Source organism: Calypte anna, chromosome 4A, assembly GCF_003957555.1.
Source record: "Calypte anna isolate BGI_N300 chromosome 4A, bCalAnn1_v1.p, whole genome shotgun sequence".
Lineage (NCBI taxonomy): Eukaryota > Metazoa > Chordata > Aves > Apodiformes > Trochilidae > Calypte > Calypte anna.
The window spans coordinates 6,909,160-6,932,327 of NC_044248.1; the positions used below are offsets into that span (position 1 = coordinate 6,909,160).

Sequence of the window (23,168 nt, forward strand, 5' to 3'; positions counted from 1 at the left end):
TCCACCTAGATGTAATCTACTGCATGGAAGGGAGATGGAGGCTGGACGGATGGATGGATGAGGATGGATGGGAATGGATGGATGGAAAGCAGCAGAATTTCCTAATTTTTTTTTTCATACTCTCATCTGAAAAGATCAGTTTTTCTTAAAATTTCATTGAATACAGAAGGCTTGCACACTTGTGATAACTTGTGGCACACTAGGAAACAAAACTGCAAAGCTTCTTTTGACATGCTAGCTTGTGAGAGCACTGGCATGTGAGTACATGTTCAGTCCAGAGATGAGATGTTATTTCTGAGTTCCTGTGCAGATCTAACTACCTCTGAGATTTTAAACAGATAATATCTGGTTATTCAGGCATCCAGGCCCTTTTTGTTGTGGGCTTTTTGCTTGGTTGTTTTGGGTTTTTTTTTCCCTTTTTAGGCTGGGGGGGAGTAGAGGTAACAATGATCTTTTTAAGGTTTAGTATTTTTATTAATTACCAAACTATCTTGGAAGATACAGTCAGAGATAAAGAACTTCAATGGATGCCTTTTGAGGGCTCTAGGTCTGCACGTTAGGATACAAGCAGAGAACAGTGAATCAATTTGTAACCAAGAAACTGCAAAATGGAGTGAGTGTTTAAAATATGACAATGAAATGAAACAGTGTACCTTTTTATTTTATTTTATTTTATTTTTTATGTGCAGACACCTGCAAATTTTAAATGTGAGGTATGGCAGCCTCCATAAAGCAAATAAAAGGCTGCCAACAGGGAGTTTCCCAGTTACCTTTTATGAAGCCCTTAGAAGTAGACCTGCACATCAGCCAGCCCCAGAAAATCCCTCATAGAAGTCCACCACAAAAGATTAAAAAAAATTAAAAATAATTTTTAAAAGAAGTACTAATTATATTTTGACTACAGGTAGAAAACACTACACAAATTTGAAGACAACACAATAAGCAGTTCTAGGTATATCATAACTTTTTTTTTTTTTTTTTCAAGAAACATTTGACCTATTTGTAGAGCTACTGCTAAGGAATCCTGATTTCCTGCTTTTTTATTTTCACATAGCAGACTATTAGTTTTAACTAAAAGTTCAGATACAAATCTCAGAATTAGTTGGGGTGTGTGGATGGGAAGTGACAACAGAATTTTCTAGGGTTTTGGGTTTGTGCTTTTTCAAGCTCCCTCTCCTAAGTGCTATCAGATTCAACTACAAGAAATTCACAGGACCTAAACTCACACTTTTTATAGAAGATGTATTCAGTTGCTCATTTTGGCAATATTCTCATGTTGAGAACACACTGACTATTCTATTTTGGTAAGAAGAATTGCCACTTTTGGGCTGTACAAAAAAACTAGAAGCTGCCAATGTTTTGCTTTCATGCACAGATTATTCTCTTACATACTGGGGGGCCGAGGAGGGTCCTGCAATATCACCTCCCCTTACAGATATTTACAGTTATAAATTATCAGATATATCTGTAGATTCTATCCTTTACCTTTTCCTCTCCTTCTAAGAGCCCATGGAAAATGGTAATAACATATTTCAAGCCATGTATCAGTTTTGGCCTGTGTATAAAAGTGATGCTCACACAGGCCAGTTGTACACTCATTGATAACTTATGTTCCTGAAAAAGAAAAACTACTCTATTGATGATCACCAGGTGACCCTTCTTAACCCATTTGTTAAGTCCTGAGGAAGGTTCTTCTGTGGAAAAATAAAAAATATTTTCTTAAAGCAATCCTTAGCATCAGAGCTGACTGATCTCAACAGCATCTCACAACTGCCTGGATTCTCACTGCCTAACAAAACTAAAAGACTCTGGGCTGCTCTAAAACCAAAACTGTTACTTTGCCAATATTTTCCTTCCTCTGCTAGCTGGCCCACAGTACTATTCAATCTGAATCTGCTTTTTCATGGTGTTCCCAGTAACCAAACAGGAGGGTTTGTGCCAGTCCTGCTTTCCTGATCCCTCTTTCCAGACAGGCTGGGCAAGCAACGTGGAAGAGATGGCACCATATCCCCATGTTTGTGCCCACCCAGGCAGGACAATTACAGCTAGCTTTAGGGTCTGTTTTAGTTCTCAGAAATTTGTTGGCATTCCTCGGAGTGAAATGCCTCAGGCTAATTTATTTTTAAACTTTAGGCATCATGATAGTTGTGTATGTTCATTTTTACTAAACCAACAGTTGTACAAAGAATTTCCAAAACTGAAGAAACAAAAATAAAAGGAAAGGAGACTTCACAGCTATTTTAGTGTTTCATCTTTGTTCACAGTTTGCAAATAAAAGTCTAGATTGGTTACTACTATAAAGGCAAACAGACGGTTGAGTAAATATTTTGGGTTTTCCCAAACTGGAATACATAATTTCCTCTTTATCAGTGCATATTATTGATTAAAACATAGCCACAGTTTTGTGGACTCAGATATTAGCTACTGGTGAAGCTTTTAGTCTTGACAGCATTATCTGGGTTTTTTGTGCTGTTTGGGGGTGGGGTTTTTTTTGGTTTTTTTTTTTCTTTTGGTCGTGGGTTTTTTTTTTTTTTTTTTTTTGTGGTTGGTTTGGTTGTGGTTTTTTTGGTGGGTTTTTTTCTATTTTTTTTTCTCTCCAGTTAAGCAGCTTTTCTTCTCTGAAGATCACTAGATCAGTAGATAACAATCCACTCTTAAGCAAAGTCAGAAGATGCCCTAGATAAAAGATTTGGGTTATGACTCACAATGGATGTACTGTTCAGTGGACGTTTTCTTGCCTGACACCACTGTACCACACATTCATGTGCAGTGCAATACAAATGCATATGGCTGTATGAGGGTTATGATGATTTTTCAGAATAACACTGAAATAAGTTTCTTATTTTGATATTATTTAAAAAAAAAATCAATGACAAAATTAAAATCAAAGTTGGAAAATTCAGGATTTTGTGTATATTAGACATCTGAATGCTCCTCCAGAAAACCTAAGAAATAATCCAGACGAGTATGGTATTAATTTCTGAACTTCACTAGCAAAAACACTTCATTATTAACAATCTTTCCAGACCCACAGGGCAAGAAGGGTTAGGGCAGAGCATGGCACTGAGGAGAACTGAATCTGGGTATCAAAGGGGGATGAAGAAGAAAAGATGCTGCTCAACAACCAAAAGTCAAACAGCATGGCTCCCTCTAAGAGGGACACAGCCCAGGGACACTTTCAACAGCTGGTTCAGCAAAGAGTTGAGATTTGGACAAAGAAATCTTCTGCTGATGACCAGATAGCCTCCAATGGTCTTTGCCCACTAGGTGCAATATGGTAGAGCACAGCAACTCCCACCTGCTGATTCAGCATCCCTGGCTCAGAAACCAGGGGTGTGAGAATGGACTGAATCAACTCCCAGGTCTGTCTCCCAATCCTCCAGGAAAATCTGCACTCAGAGGAAGGGCAGTAAGCAAGGAAATATTTATTATTTCATTTGCATGAACAAAGGGTTTGCCAGGGAAGAAATGTAAAGGTAAGACCAGCCTCGTGCTCAGAGGGAGGGTTAATCTAACTTTGCTTTCAGTCACATTCTTTATTAAATATAGTATAATATTTATCATTATTAAAGTGTTAAATGCATCCAGATTAGAACTGGAAGATTTATTTGTGGAGAGGAAACAAGTCTTTTGGTAGGCCTTGGAGACACTGACAGTAAAGTTCCAATTAGGTAGGAAAATACATACAAACATATATATTTAAACCCAGGATAGTAACTAGCATTTGGAACTTTCTTTTTCATTCCAAATCCTCTTTGCCCTGCAAATGAATTCTTATAAATCTAGAATCATTCCAAGTGAATCCATAAATCACCTTGGGATGACAGGCTATAGCAATAACCTGAAACAAAGGGAATGTCACTGAGACAGAAAAGTCTCCACAGTCTCTTCCTTAACCAACGAGCAGAATTTTAACAAGAAGATTTTTCAAGGCTGTAATACCCCTTTCTAGACCACAGACAGATGAGTCAGGTCTGTGGTACTGGTTTTCAGGGATTTGTTTTGTTTTGTTTTTTAAACAACTGCATTGCATTATGGAACAATAATGTTTTGCAAATCATAATAACAGGGACCTAAAACATCGTTTGTTGAAGATGTGCCTTCAGCATTTCATTACTGACAACTCCTAAAAAACCAACAGCAGTCCAAGGAGAGGTAAGTTAATGTCTTAGTTTAAGGGTTGCAAGTACAACATCCAAAATCAAGAATTTTTAAACTGGGCTAATAACAGACATTAGCAACTTCCCCAAATTTCCTTTGTACCACACCTCAAGCACAGACAGCTCACTGGTCCTCTCCCTTTTAAAAACAACTGAGTATCACACCATGATTAGCTGTGGCTCCTACATAGGTAAGAAAAAACCTTTTGAGAATTATTCCAAAATTAAAAGTGTAATGTAAACAGAAATATTCAAGCCTTAGTAGAAGCTACACTTTGTTACACAGCTTACAGTAGTCTGAGGCATTTACAATAGTTATGAAACTATTACTTGAAATATTAATACATATTTTTTCATGGTTTCAGTAGGAATCCATAGGCCACGATTAAAAAAAAAACATTACAAATTCAGAAATTGAAAAGGGATCAAGTTGTGAGAATTGCTTTTGAGAGAAAAATAATGCCAAAAAAATCCTAGACACTAAAAATGTATGTGTACCTAACTAAATATTACCAATTATTACACACAAGGTTATGTATGGTAAAGATTGTATCAGAAGTACTTAGAAAGAGTGATTCTAATAGAAGAATTTATAAAGGGAATACGAGAGGTATAAAAATCTCCATAAAATTTGGCACTTGATTTCAGAAAAAAAGCCCACCCAAACTCAGATCAACTCATGAAAAATCAAAATATTCATCTCTGAAAACACAGAGCTGCTCAGATCTCTACTCTGTACTGTTTTATGCTTTTATATTGTATCTATTTCATTAGCTGTATTCCCGTAAATTAGGGTTTGATTTTCAAAAGCTTTGCAGAGTTTTTTGATTTCATGTGTTCTTTCAGACTTTCTGCAGCAGCATTACAATTTAACCCTCTGCTGTTGACTGGAGAGAAGCTGACCTCATTAATATTGGTAATTGATTATAATTGCTGAATTACTTAACATGGCACTAGCACCGATGCTGGCTCCAAAGATGTGCTCAAAAACTGAACGCCAAGCTTGGATGGCAGATGGCTTTTTCTAAGACATTTCTTCTGGTTTTGCTGTTGTGAAGCACTGCACTTAAAATATGCAGGGTGTCCAGTGGAAGAACAACTTGACAGCCAAAGATGAGACAGGATCGGGAAGAGAGTTGAAATGTTCTCTGTAAGGATGTGCTGCATGTTCCCAGGCTGAGGAACAACTTGGGGGCACAACAACAGGAGGGGGGAAGGGCTCCCCAAAGGAGAGGTGAAGCAAAAGAACTTTCAAAACTCAGACACATAACTTCAGGCATCATTTGGAGGAACTTCAAAGCAATCTCTAAGACTCTGCAGACATCACCATCTGCCACATATTTCTAAAGATTGGAGCTCTCAAGGGGCTACTTCCTGCAAGACATGAAGATCTTCACAGGAGAGATTAGAGATCCATCATGCACTATCTCATCCTGATCATTTATCATAATAAACCTGCCAGGTACATTAAATTTGCATAAAAGGATGTGGTCATCTTTAATAAGCTACCTACTTCTCGATTTCTTAGTGACAAAAAATGAATTGAAACACATTTAGTAAGAGTGCTGTGACCAGTCACTGAGTGAACAGTCTTTTGCACAAGTGCCATGCTATGATCTAGCTCCAAGATTTTGTAAATTTGAAAAAATGTTTTCATTCATAGCATAAGTTTGGTTTTTCTGCTCTTCCGATATAGTGCATCACTCTAAATGAATGAGAAATACCAATTTAAACTTGCTTTAAAAAATTAAAAAATAAAAAAATCATCTCTCTAACAATGTCACTTGAAAGGAAAAAACACAACCCTGGCATTTTGAATGATAATTAGTGGTAGGGAACCATCTATACTCACTGGAGTTCCCTGGATCAGTAATGGAGGTGCTGGGTGAAGCTGCAACTAATTTCATTTTATTTAAGTTTTTATGCTTACATGTCTGAGGTTTTCAGGTGTACATTGTGACAACACCCAAAGGGATACCCTGAAGGATATTAAAATCTTTGTATCTAGCAAACATTTGTTGATAAAAAAATATATTAGCTTTTCAAGGAGTTGTTATTTCAGGATAGGGTTTTAGATGCATCCCAGGCAAGTTTTAAATGTAGCTCATCAAGGAAATAGAAAAAAAAAAATAATCTTCACTACCGGCTATTATCCAATCTTGAATTTTCACATTAGATGACAAAGTCCAAAATACTCTTTTAAAGACACTGTATGCAGCATCTACAAACCCCTCTGGCTTTTTACTGTTCCTTTGGGTTAGTGCTACCTATAGGAATGGCATTTAAATATTTCTTCTGGTCAGTCAGACTGGTATATTTGCTGTCAAGTCACTTCTGAATATCTTTCCCTTCCTAAAGCTAACTTTCACCATTTCCTATATTATTCTCCTATTTCCCCGAGTCCAAAAGTAACAGAAAATCCTGGGAACCATACATCGAAAGGGCTGATTATCTGCAAATGTGTATCCCTTTTTTTCTTTCTACCCCCACCAAAATGACATGGATTCCAATTAACTCTTCCCAGATATTGTATTCAGAGTCTCCAATAAAATCAGCAAGCCACAGACAAAACCCCAGACACGTTTTACAAGAGAGTTTCTGTGAGATGGAAGGGACTTCACCTCAGCTGAGGGACTCTACCTGGTAATGAGCTCCTCTTTCCACCAGCCCCTATAAATAAGATTTACAATCTTCCTCCCTCCAGCTGAGCCCTTTCCTTACCTGACCTCCAAAAACACCCAGTGGTAGTTTTGCCTGTTGCCCAAATGTCTGTCCTTAAAGCAGATTTACAATTTGCCTGGTGCTATGGTGACAGAGCACCTTGGAGGCTTTGATCCCTTGTCCTGTACCCTACTTTCTCCACAGGCTCTGGAGTTTGTGGAAAGTTGGCCAACTTCTGATGGGGCCTCAGCTACTGGCCTGGCAGCATTCTATCCCCTCTGAAAATATTACATGATTAAAAAAGCCAGCTAATAATTACAAATGGTGTCTTCCAGTGAGGATGCAAACAGGCAACTATTTGAAAGTGTGGTAGTGAGAAAACTTTGGGCCATCACACTCGCCCTGAAAACTCCAGCGAAGTTGGGCATCAAAGACATGGTGTAAAGAAAGCAGATAAATGCAAGGGTGAAGCATTTTCTGAGAGAAACCACAAGAGAACTGAAAAATCTGTTGTATTTGGGAAGAATCCGGTAAAGTATTTCTGCCACCACAATAAATAAATAAACTGATGTTCACCACAGTCTGTGCTTTCCTTGCCATTCTTCTACAATTACACGGTGGGGTCCCAGCTTTCTAGCCCAAATCACTTTACCATGCAACTGTTTGTGTTGTGAGAGCTTTCTTTAATGGACCCATGCTGGAAGCAGAAAAGGCAAGCAGTGATACACATTTCAATATTTAAAAGCATAAATAAAAATCTTAATAGATCCCAGATGTTTAATTTCCTCCAGCCCTTGTCAATGATTGAGTTGGTGCTGGTGCAGATAATTTTTTTTTTTTTAAGATCAGTGGTCAGTTTGATGCTGAAAAAGGTTTAGATGTCTGGGAATTTCAAATGCAATTCCTAGAAATAAATAAATCGTTAAGTAGCTGCAAGGGAGACAGCTGTAATTGCAAGTGGCTGCGATTTCATAAACTTCACTGAAATGAACCAGCCCAAAATGAAACCACAGGTTTTAAATGCATCTGAGTGTGAAAAGGACAGTAACATTTTGTCAATATATATGAAACCTTGTAGAGATAATTATTTAAACCTCATGTTCCTAGCAAAAAGAACTCCAAAGGTCCATATAAATATCAAACCGAAGGAATCCATGCTTTAAGGTAGATATACAAGACTGGTGGTGTTGAAGCTAATGAAGAATTTGCTCTTTAATTCAGCAGAACTCAGATTTGCTGGCTGCACCCATTTTTCATTGATTACAGCAGCAAGTCATTGCTCACTATACAATACAAAGCACTATATAGAAAGCATGCCTACAAAAAAAAAAAAAAAAAAAAAAAAAAAGCTGCTGAGCCCAGTAACTGAGGCCACACGGCCAAGCACACAATTTCACAACTACAATGAGCAGCTCAATTCTTTCACTCTGATTTTTACTGAGAGAAGTCCTAAGTCTCCTAAATGAAATCAACCAGAGAAGGGGAGGGGGAGTAGGGGGGGCTGAAGCCCATATTTAGCTTGCACAGCCCCATGATGTGTGCACTTGACGTCATAAAAATGCTGTAAGGCTGCCAGGTCAGCAGCCACAAACCCCCCATGCTGCCAGTCTCAGGCTGAGCAGACACTAAAAGGCTGGGAATTTCATTTAAACCTCTCCTTTCCCCTTCCCAGCAAAGCTGTAGAGGCTAGCAGCTGCTGGAGAAAAAGTGCTGGAAAATATTAACTCTGAACATCCAGGATTTGGTTTGGATTGGTATTATAACCAACCAAATTAAGGAAAAAAACTCGTAACAAATCTGGCTAAATTTGGTATTATTTACACAGATAACAATGTGGGCTTTGGAGCCTACTTTCAGGGAGTGTGTCCATGAGCTCAGCTAAATGATGTACTCCAGACAGCCTCCCATTCTGCTAATATTTGTGCCATACATTCCTCTTCAGCTAAATTTCTAATTGAGAAAAACCTTCCCCTCTTTCTGTTATTTGTTTTGCAACACAATAATCCTTAATAGCAAGTGCTGCTTGCTCTTAACCATGCTTTCTATTATACCTTTGGCATTTGTGAAATAAGTGCAAATACAATCAAAGCCCCTGAACATGCAGTTTTATCACCTAGCCAGCTTTGGACAACACTTGAAAGCTGAATACACCCTTCTGGTCATTTCATCTCAGCTCCATCTCTAAGAACTGAGCCACCTAACGTTGCTAAAACCCATTAGAATTGGTAGGTTCCATAAAACAAATTTTTGCCATACCAGCGTCTTCACCTTCTTCTTGCACCTCCATATTTAGGGCCAAATGCTTGATTCACTGACAAAAACAGGAAAGCTCTGCATGGGATGAGGAGCTGCAGTTACAAAATGAGGCTGAAAAAAACCTTAGGAACCTCAGAGTGATGGAGAAACAGATACTTTTAATTCTTTTTTTTTTATTTATTTATTTTTAATCACAACAGCACCATTGGCCCACAAGCTATGTTATTTTGTTATTTGCAACTGTGCATCTGTGTGCCATCAATCTCTAAGGAAGGAAAAGAGCACTGGGCTGAGCTCTCAATTTATGTTTCTCAGTTGACTCTTACAATCCCGCTCGGTGTTCTCAAGCTTAGAGCAGTTATTCTGCTAACAAAATTTGCACACCAGGTGGGTTTAACCAAGTTCCCATGGTCCTAATAGCTTCAAATATTTCCTAATAATAAAGGAAAATTATATAGGTAATTGTGTTTCTTAAAAACCACCTTTAGCAAAATTAGGAGACTTGTTTCCTCTCAATAGGAAATATGTTTTAATAAAGTAGCTGGTATATGCCTAAAATAATGGTGAGAAAAAACTACTGAAAACATTCACCCATTTTGATGCTGGTTTTAAATGCAGTGTTAAACACAGCTAAGGGAATTCTGAAGTCCACAGATGAGGAAAGGTCCCAAAATAGGATGGCCACTTAGCAGGACCTTGGTCCTGCGATACTGAGATCAGGAGGAGGCATAAATATTCATATTCTAGACTGCAATTAGAAAGAAGGTTTTTGCTCCTGTGCAGGGGAGGGTCTAACCCAGCAGAGGTGCAGGGAACTGCTTCCCTTCCTTATTGAAATTCACTCCATTTAATTGATATTGCAGGAGGCAGCAGTGTGATGAAAGGGAGCAGAGATTATTTCAGTTGCTTTACCCATCCACGCCCTCCTGCTCCTCACCCATGTACAACCCTACTCAGGACTCCTCTCCTTCCAACTCTGAGCAGTCACAGGAACAATTCAAGTTTCTAGAGCATGGTAATGATTAAAGTCTTGCTATTAGATCACCATTCAGAAATGTTTCAAGGCTGTGCCTACCTTCATCTGTGCAACACCAAAAATGTTTTAGTTTTGCCTGACGTAGCCCAGTGTCTCTCAAAATGACAATATACACAGCGTCTCTCCCTCAGAGCCAGGATAAAATACTTATAATTACCTCATTTATTCACAAGGAAATCCAGGTAATATCTGTTAAAAAGCAAAATCCATTAGAAACTAGGTAGTTTTGCTACTGTAAGTAGTCTCCAAAAGGCAACAGATGTGGGAACGGGGGAGGGGGGAGTTGATTTTGTCTTTTTAATATTCAAAGTGGGTCTGTTCTCACTGGCTAATTAAATCAGTAGAGTGCAAACAATAAAAGAAAAATAAGTGTTGCCTTTCTTCCCTAGAACAACCTCTCTGGTTCATCTCTACTTATTTATTACAGGCAGTTATTTATTACAAGAAGTTACTTATTAAAAGACTTCACAATATTCCCTCCCCAAATCCTCATGAAATAAGATGCGTATTCCACAGTGCCTGCTCCCATTGAGAAGAATATGCTTTTCCTGTGGAATTTAACATAAGATACTCTTTCTACTCCTAAAAGAAAATGGACTTAGAATGATCTTCCTTGTTTGATGTGAAACTACTGAAGAATCACACTAAAAAATAACAGATTCAATAACAATAACATATATACAAATTCTCCAGCAGAATGCTGCCCTAAAATATATTTGTACTTTCTTGGCAGAGCCAGTTGGTTTGGGCAAGTGTGCTGAATTATTTGAGAGGTAATGAAATGTGTTAATAACATTAAACAGTCATCTTCCAAGAACCCCCAGCATTATGGTATTTTCTAGTCAGATAATTCTCTGTAGTGCATAAATACATGTACTATCAATTAAAACATTTTGATTTGTGAAATCAAAAGGAATGTGGTATATTTAGATTTGGGTTTGAAAGTATTTTGAATCATCCTAGCTACTTTTAGCCTTTAGTTAGTCACAATACATAGCACAAAAATGTGCCATAGATAGACAACAGAACTCCACTGTGCTACCGCTGTACCAGAACAGAGAAGGTGGTTCTAGCCCCAAAAATCTTACAATAAACATAATGGTACACACCACAAAGACAGGGTTGTGCATGAACACCAGCAGCCAGCTAACTTTAAGAGCCTAAAGCTCAGCAAAGCATCAAAATATCTATGCATGAAAGATGTGTTGAATGCCCGGTGTTGCTACTGCTTCCCACACCAGGAGGTTAAATCCAAGTTTGGGCACACAAATCTATGTAATATCTTCAAGTGACAGCACTGTGTATGTACTTGAGGATAAGGGACAATAGAGGCATGTGGACCCCTTGCATTGTAAGGGAGCCTACTAAGCAGTAAATCAGTGTTTGGCAACAGAGGGGCAACCAAGTCAAACCAGTTGTTGCCAAGATTTTGGAAGCATCAGAACCAAAGGGAAGTGTTACAGGACACAAGAGTTTACAGGAAACTCCTCTCAAATGCTCAGGATTCATCATGGGAGAAAACTCAGCTATGCTTGTTTGAAGACACAAGAAGTCACAATCAAGACATCAGTGTCAGTGAGGTCCTGAGGCTTTATGGATGCAGAGTTTCTTTTCAGCCCCATGTATTATTGGACCAATTTTAAGTTTACTGAGAATTTCTCATTAAAATACAGCTTAATTATAGTTATGGACTCATTCACAGCTGAAACACTGATCTATTTAACCCCAACTTAAGGGGGTTACAGAGTTGCATACCCATTGCCAAATGCTTCCTATATCTTAGTTACTTCTATATCTTAGTTGCTTTTAACTTTTCCACTGTTTTAACATACTGAGCACCAAAAAGTACTTAAGTCTCTTCTTCTTAAGGGTTCTTTTGGCTAACCAAATTAATGGTTGCAAACAAATGAAGTATTTACTCTATACTGCAGCCAAAACAGTGTTTCTCTGTGTAATCTGAATGGTGAGCAAACACCAGAGCACTAGAGATAATAGCAACAGGTCAGCCAGCAAAACAATTCCTTATCTTATGGCACTTCACAGGAAAATACATAATACACCTCAACAAGAAACGAGCCCACAACTGCTTAATTTAAGTACAGCTCAAACCCATCGCAAAGAAACTAAGCAAAGGAATTCCTGTTGATAGTGGTGTCCATTTACCAACACCCATGGTTAACCTTTGCGTTTTACCTGCTAAGTTTTCTAAAAGATGCTTGTGTTGCTTCGCAAGCCACAAGGTGTCACAGTGGCTCAACTGGAAGGATTCTTGTCAGTCTAGACACGCAGGTTGTGGCTTCAGGTTACAGAGCAGTGGGAAGAGCAGGGCTGGGGATGAGGAAGCCTGTGCTACACTGCCTGGTTTTTCACCCATCAAGGTGTAACTCGGTTGCTGTAGGAGGCTGGAGATGGGATGTTAAATAACCTGAGAGTACCACCAGTGAAAGGATGCACTTGGTGCACTGGCACCTTGACTGAGCTTTTTACTTTGTATTATTAACCCTGAGAGAGTGTTAAGAGGTACTGAAAAGAGCTGAGCTTATCATTCACCTCAAATAATAAATGTTGTGAATTCCACTTTGTTCTGCTTGAAGTTGCTAGGAATTAATAATGATTTGTTTGAATGCATAATATATTAAAATGAAAGACACATTTTTGCTATTCTTTCATGACAAACAGTATGGTGTAAGCATGTAATATCCTACTAAGACTATATGCTCAGATTGGTCATACATTGTGTGTTACTTTTTTTGCATCCTTGACTGGATGAGCACAGATGGACCTAGAGCTTAAAATGCCAGGAAACTCTGAATTTTTAAGGAATTTTTTTTTGTGTTACACTTTTCTAAAGTAACTGCATGGTAAACAGCACCCTATCCCGTGAAGAAAAATATACATATATATTTACTGACCTGTAATTTTCTCACCACCACCAGTCCTTGCTATTTATTTGCTTTAAATTAATACACCAGTCAGTCCTTACCGCAAAGCCAACAGAGACTCTTCTCTGGCATATTTTATTTTTAAGTGTCAGGGTTCTATCTGGGAGGTTTTGTAAACTCAAAACAGGAAACGCTGCACCTCAGCTTAGCTCCTGTAAAATAAGCATCTTCTTGCCAGAGCGCTCAACAAATTGAAATCTGCATTTTGCAATTATTTGTAAGAATAAAACTCCGTTGCTCAAACATTCACAGAAAGGCATAAAGAGCACAAGCACAGCCAAAGCAAATTCACTGTTAAATTCAAACGAATAGTCATGGAAATTTTGCGTGTAGTTTTTGTTGCACTCAGGTAATGAACCTTTACCCAGTGTGTTGGCTTTTCATGTCCCATTATTCATGCCAACACATTCATTAAAATAAGCCCGTGCTTTTTAACATAATCAGCAGTGTGCATAGGTGTGGCCTTCAAAGAGTTATTGCCATGGTTTACAGGCGTGCTGTTCGTAAATACAAGCAGAAAACTCCAGTCAGTGCAAAATGCCAAGCTTCCCACAAAACATATGGTAATTTTTCCTCTGTAAAAAGGGATAGATGGGCTATATAATGCATAATTGCAGCACATTATATCTGAACTTCTAATTGCTTCAAATGGTACTGCAAATCACGTCAACAACATTATTACCTAATTACCCCAAGGGTTAACTGATACTCCAGTAAGTCCAGGTAGAAGCGATAAGGCTATTGTATTGCCTTCATTTACTACAGCATACATATAGAATCTGTATCTGTATCTTGGTATGTTGAAGAAGAAAGGTGGAGAAATGCCAACCAAGCACCAAGAGGAAGGAAGGACCCTCCTGCAAGATGCTGAGCAACTTCAGCAAGAAGAATTTTCATTTCCTCCAAAGGAATTATTTCATAGTTCTTTTCCTTTCTCATCACAATAACATCGTGATGTGATAGAAAGAGTAACACAGAAACAGTGTTGGTACTTAAAGTGGATAAAAGTACCATGGAAGTATGGAAGACAGGGACACTGATCTGAAAAGGGAAGATACTACCAGAATATGGGTGACAGAGTAAAGCAGACAATTGTAGCCTTTCTTCCACTGCTCCACAACCCATGCTTGAGAGCTTTGCAAACTGCATGAAGTGAGCATAGCAGTCTAGGTATGAGGATTTCATATTCCCTTTTTCCAACTGTATAACACTATCCTGGTTGCAAACCTAGGAGCAAAGCAAATTTCATGTCTGCCGTGCCATCTGCAACTTCAAGGATCTCTAACCTGTAAAAGAGGGGATAGGAATGCTGATGCTGCTGACTGCCTTCCTGAGGGCTGGACTACGGTGAGGTTGCTTCAGCTCCAACAATTATAAAACTAAAAAATACCACTCTGTTTGCTTGCTTGCTTTCTGAGCATTTTCCTCTCTCTGTTTAACTACTGTATTTAAAGATTTAGAATATTTCTTTTTGCATAGTGTGGTCATCAATATTTCAGAAATCTCTTTGTAACCTGCTCTAGGACAGATGGCAACTCCTCTCATACAACCTCCTGCTAATGGTTTAGGCAAAACTACACAACTGGAACAACGATCAAGATTAGGTATATGAATTACTATAAAAGTGCAATGTCCTGGAAGTCATCATTTTCTCGATTTACTACTTTAGAAAGAGCACAATTTAAAAATAGTTTAAAAAAACCCAAACATTTGGAAGTCAAAAAGAAAAATAAAAGCAATCCATGGTGTAAACAACCTAAGACTGACTGTAATACTCAAAAAGGGACAGTTGTTTTTTTCCAGGTATTTAATTTTCTGAAGAATGAACACAGTGGATCTGTTATTAGGTCTATTCTTGGGTCTGCCTTAAACAGATACTTCCCACTATGTTAACTTTTGTATACACATAATGTTTCCTTTGCCCTCTGAATGCAACAGATTGGGTCATCCAAGCAGCCTTTGCAATTCTTCTAGAACATGCATGATGCTCTTGTAGTTGTGTAAAATGGACAGGATCCTGACAGATACTGAATCTGCTGTGAGTAATCTATGGTAAAGCTATACTCAGAGTTTAGATTTCCCCTTTCTCTTTTTAAACCCAGGCACACATAAATTGTGCAGAGAGATTTGAATGTTTCTGCTCAGCTAACCAGGCTTGGCAAGATGAGCCTAGAATCAGGAAAGATGGATATCAGCAGGTATTGCAGATCAGGTGTGACAGATGGTACAAGACTGTTCTATTTTACTAGTTGCTTAGAAGGATACAAAGACCTACCTAGTTTGCAGGTAACCAAACAAGATTTTTAGTACATTTAGAAAACTACCTGAACTTATGGCTTTACTGTGTCACTTGGGATTTTGTGACTGTGCCCTTGCCAAGTACCTGGGTCTGAATACTGACAACAGAGAGACCTTAGGGAGAAGCTTTATTTTTGTTAGTTGTATTTTGGATGTAGTTACCAGAGTTATAAAGAAGTCTGCCACGCTCAAGTCTCATGCTTCAGGACAGGAATACCACCCTGGCCAAGAGCTTCATTGTGATTATGTCTTCTCTACACTGGTGTATAAACATCAAGGTGATGTCAAGGCAACCCAAGCCTCAAGGTGTGGACAGCCTGATTCTGTACAAGTTATGGCCTTTGCAAAGGCTCTACACTACCAACACTCTTAAGTCTTGAAGAGGTGACAGGGTCAGAAAGCCACCAAGTCCTAGTTCAATATTGGTTCTGCAAAGGTCTCATTTTTCCAGGTCAGTGATTTTCCACTAAACCTGTAAAGACACAAAAGTGCCAGAGCTCTCTTCAGAAGAATCAGCTGTTCCCATGCTGAGGTTTATGGTCTGCAGATGGTTCTGGTTGATCCCCAGCTACCTCAGGAGTACTGAATGCACTTTTCAGCTTAGATCAGTAACTTCCAGGCTTTAGTTTAGAAAGGTATGGATGCCCACCCCAGTGTAAGAGAAACAGAAACAGTATTCTGACCACCAAGAGCTTTCTCTCCAAAACTTTAACAGTAATGTAGCAGAGAAAACAAAGACACCAGATAGGGAGAAGATTTCAGCCAGGGGTTCAAGGAGGTTTCTGTCACTACAATTTTTTTTCCCTAATAAATAAGATCATTGAGACCCAGCCAGCAGGCCCTGCCCTACCACAGCCTTTTTTGGAGACTACTCATCAACCACTTTGGGGCAACCCTGTCCCTGCCAGGATCACTCCTGGGCAGTTCTAAATAGCCCAGAAACAACTGTTGGAAAAGAGCACCCAGCAAAACTGAGGCTATATGCTGGCCATTTTATACAGTGCACAGTGCAGGAAAGAAAGCTCTTCTTGGGGAGGAAGCAAGTGAACAAAGTATCGGCATGGTTGGAATGCCTGCTTACAGCAGATACGCAATTTTGGCAAAAAGATACAAAAAAAACCCCAAAAAACAAAACAAAACATTTGAACTGAGGAGTCCAGCTAAAAATACTGCAATGAGTTCAGCAATCTACCCATGCCCTTTTTCTGTAAACAAAGAAAGTGTATATACCAAAACCAATTTTTTTTATTCTTTTAATCTGATCTCGCAGTCCTACTGCAGGCAAAAGTCCAGCTGAAATAAGAGCACAGGACTGGGTCCTTGTTATGATCTGTTTGGTTCCTTTTCACCACCCAAAGGCTTCTATTTTTGAGACTGGATCTGCATAGTAAATCTTGTTTACATCAGGGAAAGACTGAGTTTGAGGGGTTTTTTTAAGTGGATTTATGGTTTAAAGAGTAAAGAACGAAACAGAGAAAAGGAGGCATTGGAAAGGTTTCTTTCTAGAAAATTATTTAGTAAGCATCAGAGTGATCTGAAGGGGATCAATTTTTACACTGTCACACTGACTCTCTCCTCCCCCTTCCCCCCCAGCCCCTGCCCCCAAAAGCTCCTGGTTCTTTACATGTGATGTATACATCCTATATGATAACTTTGGGGGTGGGCGGGAGTGGGGGAGGGGGGAGACAGCAAAATATCCCTGATTGGAAGCTAAGGATCAGCATGGAAAGGAAGTAGTCTTTTTTTTTTTTTTGGCTCCCCCAGCCTCATAAGAATTGTTAGTTTGTAACAATTTAATTGAAAACAGCTGCAACTGAAATTTTTAGAAGGGATGAAAAAAAAAAACAAAACTACATGAAATAAAAGACAATCAGTAGAAGAAGCCTTGAATCCCTGCTGAAGTCAGTGTCTGCCTAAAGGAGTTCAAGAGTTTTCTTTTAAAACTGACCTTTCAGTTTCTGCAAAGCATGGTTTATAAGTACTCTTTTAAACGTTTTACTCATGTTCCTAGAACTGCAAAGTATTGGTGTATTTGTGGGTGAAAGATTATTTTCTCAAAAATACTTGGAGATAGATGTTTATGTGTTTTCCCCTCAACAGAGCAAACTCATTGAACAAACTCAGACTTATGTCCACTATCAGAGAGATCTGTTTGTGATACTAAGTTGCTATGTGAACAAATGTGATGTCACAACATAGATTTTTATGACTAGTCTATTAAAAATGCATCAGGAAGGAGAAGAAAAGATTATTTCACCAGATAGTAATGTAAGGAAGTAAAAGAAAGACTTCTATTAAACTGCAGAAATTTTGCTTTGCATTAATTCACTTTTCTTTAAATATTTGGTTGAGTATGAATGTCTGTGTGAGCTTCCAGTTCATTTAGTAGGTTTTAAACAGTCATAGCATCCTGCTTCATTTTCCTTTCAATTTTCTTTACATTTTCTTCCACCATGAAAACATTAATTTTGCTAAATTTACTGTACGGTTTAATAGGAGTTTAATATGATTTGATTAAGCTGATTTTCTTTAAAACAAACATGCTACCAATCAAATTCTCTAGTCATCATTAGAACACTGCTCTCCTAGCCAGAAGGAAAGCTGTGTTTTCCATGTAACATTGAGGTAAAGCATCACCTCTTGCAGTGACAGAGACAGATACAGGTGAATTCAATATATTATGATAGGAAAAAGTTCTTACAATATAGGGGACTAAATAAACAAATTAAGGGCTCAATATATTTCTTTGATTATTGGCAATAAAGCTATGCCTGACTTTATACTGTCAGCAACTTTAAGTGATCTAACCACAGTGTGCTGTAATGTTACTGAAAAATAATTGCATACTAGATATAATCACCTTTTCTTTTCTTTTAAGTGTGAGCAATTCCAAATGATTAAAAATTAGAAGTGAAAAGGATTTAAAACATCAAAGAGGAAAAGAAGCATTTTTAAAGCATCAATTTTTTTGAAAACCAGGGAAAACATTTAAGCTCATTTTCCTACACTATGTGCTGCTACCTGGGACTTCAGAAACTGCTGATTACACCACAACAGAATTGCTTTCTTGAAATGTTAAACTAACACAGATATAAAAATATTAAGGTAAATGGAGTTTGAATGAATGATAATAAAATCCTTAAACCCACACACAGAGCAAGGAAACAGCTGCATTTTGGTTAACCAGAAAGTTAATCAACTATGATAGAAGTAAATAAGATTTATCTTTATATCTGCCAGAGATTATTAAACATTTAAATATTCATTTGACTTCTTTAAATCAGGATTGTTGATGCATTACAAAATGGCACTAGATGCTCCCAAAGTATCGTTATGAAAGCAAGTATTGATTTCCATTAGCAAAAAGTATTACCAGATTACATTTCTTTGAACACCTTTTGAGGAAGGCAAGGTGTTCCCATTAGTAACTCAGACTCCCTAATTTACTTTAGATCACATAAGAATTAGGTGGGTGATGGATTTTTGCCAGTGCTTACATCATCAAACCACCCCCTGCTTGGGTGTGATTGGAATTCTTTGCCTAAGACTGACCCTGAATTTAAAAGGCAGTTGCAGGTTCTGCCTGAAGAGCCCATAAAACTATGAGAAGCTTGGAGAGCAGAAGTTTGCTCATCTAGCATGGGCTAGAGTTGCTAATTCTTTCCTTTCAAGACCACCATTTCCTACTGAAGGAAACAAGAACAAGGAAGACAGCCATGATGCATCTAAATGACCTTTATTTATCACTCCTATCACTCTGTACTTTGCTTAATACACCCAGCACATCCCTCCCCACAGCTGCTATTCCCTTCCAGCCAGCACTGACACAAACCCAAGAGGCAGCAGTGCATTCCTCAGGGAGGGTCCTCAAGGCTCAGAGCAACTTTGAGGACACCTCTACCTGCACAGGATACCACAGACCCTGCTGCTGGGAGAGTAAGAGTGGAAATACTTTTTATCAGTGGATTCCATAATTCTCTACCAGTCCATTGACTTTTTTTGAATCATTTCTCACCTAACTGTGAGCAGCAACAGGGATTCACTGCAAGGGTGGGCTCTACAGATGGAGGGGAGAAAAGAGATAGACATGATACACAAATACTCCTTTCATAGGCTCGCCATCCATCCCCTGTACAATTTAATTAAATTATGTACATTTTGCTCTGCCTTGGAACTTTCCCCACTGCAAGCAGCAGCGGGGAATCTGACACTGGAGGATTATTAAGAACATTTTTATTTTGCAGGAAAACAAGAGAACCCCTAAGGCTTTCCAAGGATATATTTGGGATAAGGGCTGGAGGTTCCCATTTTGTAATGCATCCTCACTGGCTCTCTCCAGAAGTATGTTCCAAGTGGAATCTGCCAGCTTGCTACGTCCAGGCTTTTGGAGAGATTTTTTGTAATTCCTTTCCCCTTAAGCTGCTTTGCTTGTGCTCACCTACCCCCTGGGGCTCAGAGAGTACAAGCAGCCTCCTTCAGAGCCCAGTGCCTACATTATTCCAGACTGCCTGAAGAGAAACGTTCATGCAATAAGCCTGTATCACCTACAGCACAAGCACATTCCTTCCATGACATACAGGACTCCATCAGTTTTGATTAAAAAAAATTCAGAGCTAGTTATCCATGCTCCTGAATCCTTCAGCTACCGATCCCAAACATCCTTGGAAGTGCACAAAATTAATGTAAAACTTTCACTCCCAGCCCACCCCAGAAGTCAGCATGATTCTTGCAGGCTGTCCACACCTAGCAGTCACTGCAAGTGTCCCAGGGAACTAATTTTTTATAATTTTTTCTATTGAGGAAAGTTTTTTAATGGAAGGATGAATGAGATGAGCTGAGGATATTTAAAAAATTACATTTCAAACAACCTACAGCACACAGCTCAGAAATTAAAAGGGGAAAAAAAAAAAAAAAGAAAAGAGAGAGAGACCAGAATGTAAACACTGAACAATCACAAAGCAAAAGTATTTTTACTCTGAGCAAATAAAAGAAATGCTGGAGCACAAGGCCTTCGTTAACTCAGTACTGTCAGTCAAAGTAAAATGCTGCTGAAGCCTATGGCAGGACTAGCAAGGAAGAGTGGGCTACCACTTTTTGCCCCCAACAATCCACGTGAATGTGCAGAGCAAAAACTGTGCCAAATTAAATGTGTTGAAGTCTAAAGCAGCACACCTCAGCAACACAGCAGGGGGAAGTTGTTTCACAAGTCCCTCAAAAACTTTCCAAGTGTAACATTTGTAAGGGAGCTGCAATCAGAAATTAGTCAATTATTAAACTACCACTAAAATATTATGCCAAAAGGGCTAAATTAACACTGACAGCTTTTCAGAACAGCTTGTACGTAAAACCTTACAGGAATCACTTAATGATACACATTTCTTCTTTTCATGTACAGGAATGTAGGGAACAAACTTGCAAGACACCAAGAAACAAACAGCAGCAAATAAACCCCCCAACTCCCCTCCCTGCATCTCTAACTGGCAAGACACCCTCTGCAACCAACAACTTGGGGCCAAACTCACAACCAGTTGCCATGATCTGGGGAGCAATGAGCTGCTTGGAGTTTTTTTTAGCTGGCACAAACTGTATTTACCAGTTACTCCACAGCAGTGTTTTAAGAGCAGCGGTGATAACAGTGTTAGAAAAGCAGTTACCCCGTAGCAGTTACCCAATCAGAAAGCAGGTCACATCTCCTTAGCTGTATCATATACATTAAACGTCACAGGCTCTCCATGGCTTAGCTGACAATTGAGGGATGTGGGGTTTATTTTATGATCACCTCACGTTCTCTTCAACAGTTACAATACAACAAACAGATCGATCCGAGGTCCTCTACAAGGCTTCACGGCATGAATTTGGGGAGTACTTGCCTCCCTCTCAGGCTTACACTTTCAAAAAGTGCTTTCAAGGCATCACTAATAAACTACTGTGAAAAAATTGCAGCACCAAGAATGCTTGTTGCACAAACACAGACACATGGGCAGAAATGCAGCCTGATCCAGTCCACACACTTTTCCCTTCAAACAGGCTTAAAAAGTGTTTCGTTTAACCATGTAAATAAGAAGATGCAGCCTCCACTATTTTTTTCTTTTTTCCTCTTGAAGTGACAAAAGTATTTCCCCTTCCCATTCAGCATATTCTTTGTGGTGGCTGCTCTGAGCGTAGAAACCAGAGTATATAACCCACTAAACAGATTATACAAAGCAAAACTAACAGTGAAGGTAGTTTACATTACTGGGTACTTTTGACAGCTATATGCTAAAGTCCTGACTCGATCATCTCCCTCGCTAAAAGCGACCGCGTTCTAAGTGTAAACACAAATTTCTCTTGTCGGTCGCTGGGAACATGTGTTCTTTAAGTGCAGCCTGGGAATAAGTTTTTAAAACTCTGCTCCTCTCTTCTATTGTCATCTATTTTCAGTTTTAACGAATTTACAAAAGCAAACCAGAGAAAGGTTCGTTTCTCCCCCTAAACCTGCAAGGTTTCTGAATCAATTTTGTGCAAAAGCTCAAGCAATACCTTGCAATGTTATAGCTGCAAATGCCAGCAGGACAGATCCTCAGCAAACACCACCACACCAAGGCAAAGAAATTTCCTGAGCCCAGCGTTATAATCAATCCTGAAGTGCTGTACTGTAATTTCAGGATTGCAGCCTAAGCCGGTATCTCCTCAAAGAGTTGCTCTGCGTGAAAACATAATGAGGGACTACCCAATTAAACTACTAAAATAATTAAGGTCCCTGCCTGCAAATACGGTACTGTCTAGTGGGACGCTTCAGCTGGAATTCGGGCTGAAACCTACCACGGTCCATGCACAGGAAAACAAGGCTGAGGGACTTACCTCCGTCCGCGACTGCAGCCTCTTGTTCATTTCATATATTCGGTACTCTGGTTGCACCATGTATGGTGTGTGTCTCCTATAAAATGGGCCAAAAGGAGAAGAATAGAAAGGGTCATGTGGTGTGCTGGACATCTTGCCTGCTTGCAGAGATTCAAGCTACACAGAGTATCATCAACATCCATACAGAGCACATGGGCTGGGTGTTCTTCACAGTACAAAGTAGCAGCGCGCACACACACACACATCCAGGCTGCACGCACTGCCTGGGAACTGCTGTGGGAGCCCTCGAGAGCGGGAGACGGGGGGGGGAATGGGGAAGGGGGGGGGCTGGAAGAGGGAGCGGGAGCGCTCAGGCTCCGGAGAGAGAGAGAGAGGGAGGGAGAGGGAGAGAGAGAGAGAGAGGCTGGATAGCTTCAGGCACCACCGCTCCTTTTTAAAGCAGCAGTTTCTAGAGGGGTCATTTCCTGTCCACGCTGTAGACTAGTTCAGAAATATAATTTTTCCTCCCCGCCTGACAGAGGTCTAAGGTTTTGGGTTGGATTTATTTATTATTTTCTTAATTTTTTTTTTTTTCTCCCCCCCTCGCCCCCCCAAGCCAGGACCCCTCAGGAACCTGGCAGCGAGGCTTGTTAGCATATAGGTGGTTTTAAAGCTGCCTGAGCCAATCACCCTCTGCGCGGAGCACGCTCGGGTAATGTCAGAAATGTGATTACTACAAAATACATAAACACAGGCCAGGGCCAGCCCCGCCGCTTGCAGCTGGTGCTGCAGCCTCCCCGACACCCTTCCCTTCAGCGCAGCTCCGGGTGGCTCTGCTGGGCTAGCCAGCCTCCCGCTGCACTCGCCACCCCGGCCGGTGCCTTATTGGGTCGTTGGTTTGTTTGTTTTTGGGTTTTTTTGGGGGGGAGGGGGGGTCTGCACCTCACATTGAAGGGGTGAGAAGAAAGGGGGTAGCCCTGCGGTGGGATAGCCTGC

General features: G+C 39.6%; 1 protein-coding gene across 9 annotated transcripts in view; it reads right to left on the reverse strand.

Annotated features, from left to right (window-relative positions):
* LDB2 (LIM domain binding 2) overlaps positions 1-22,571 on the reverse strand; it is a 212,977-nt gene extending 190,406 nt beyond the window's left edge. For 7 of the 9 annotated variants that reach the window (XM_008495587.2, XM_030450152.1, XM_030450156.1 and 4 more), the window contains exon 1: positions 22,194-22,571. In XM_008495587.2, coding sequence (XP_008493809.1) covers positions 22,194-22,325 — 132 coding nt within the window. In that variant the 5' untranslated portion in view covers positions 22,326-22,571. The remainder of the gene's footprint in view (positions 1-22,193) is intronic. The other 2 variants (XM_030450154.1, XM_030450153.1) reach the window with 2 other exon arrangements.
* Between the last annotated feature and the right edge of the window lie 597 nt (positions 22,572-23,168).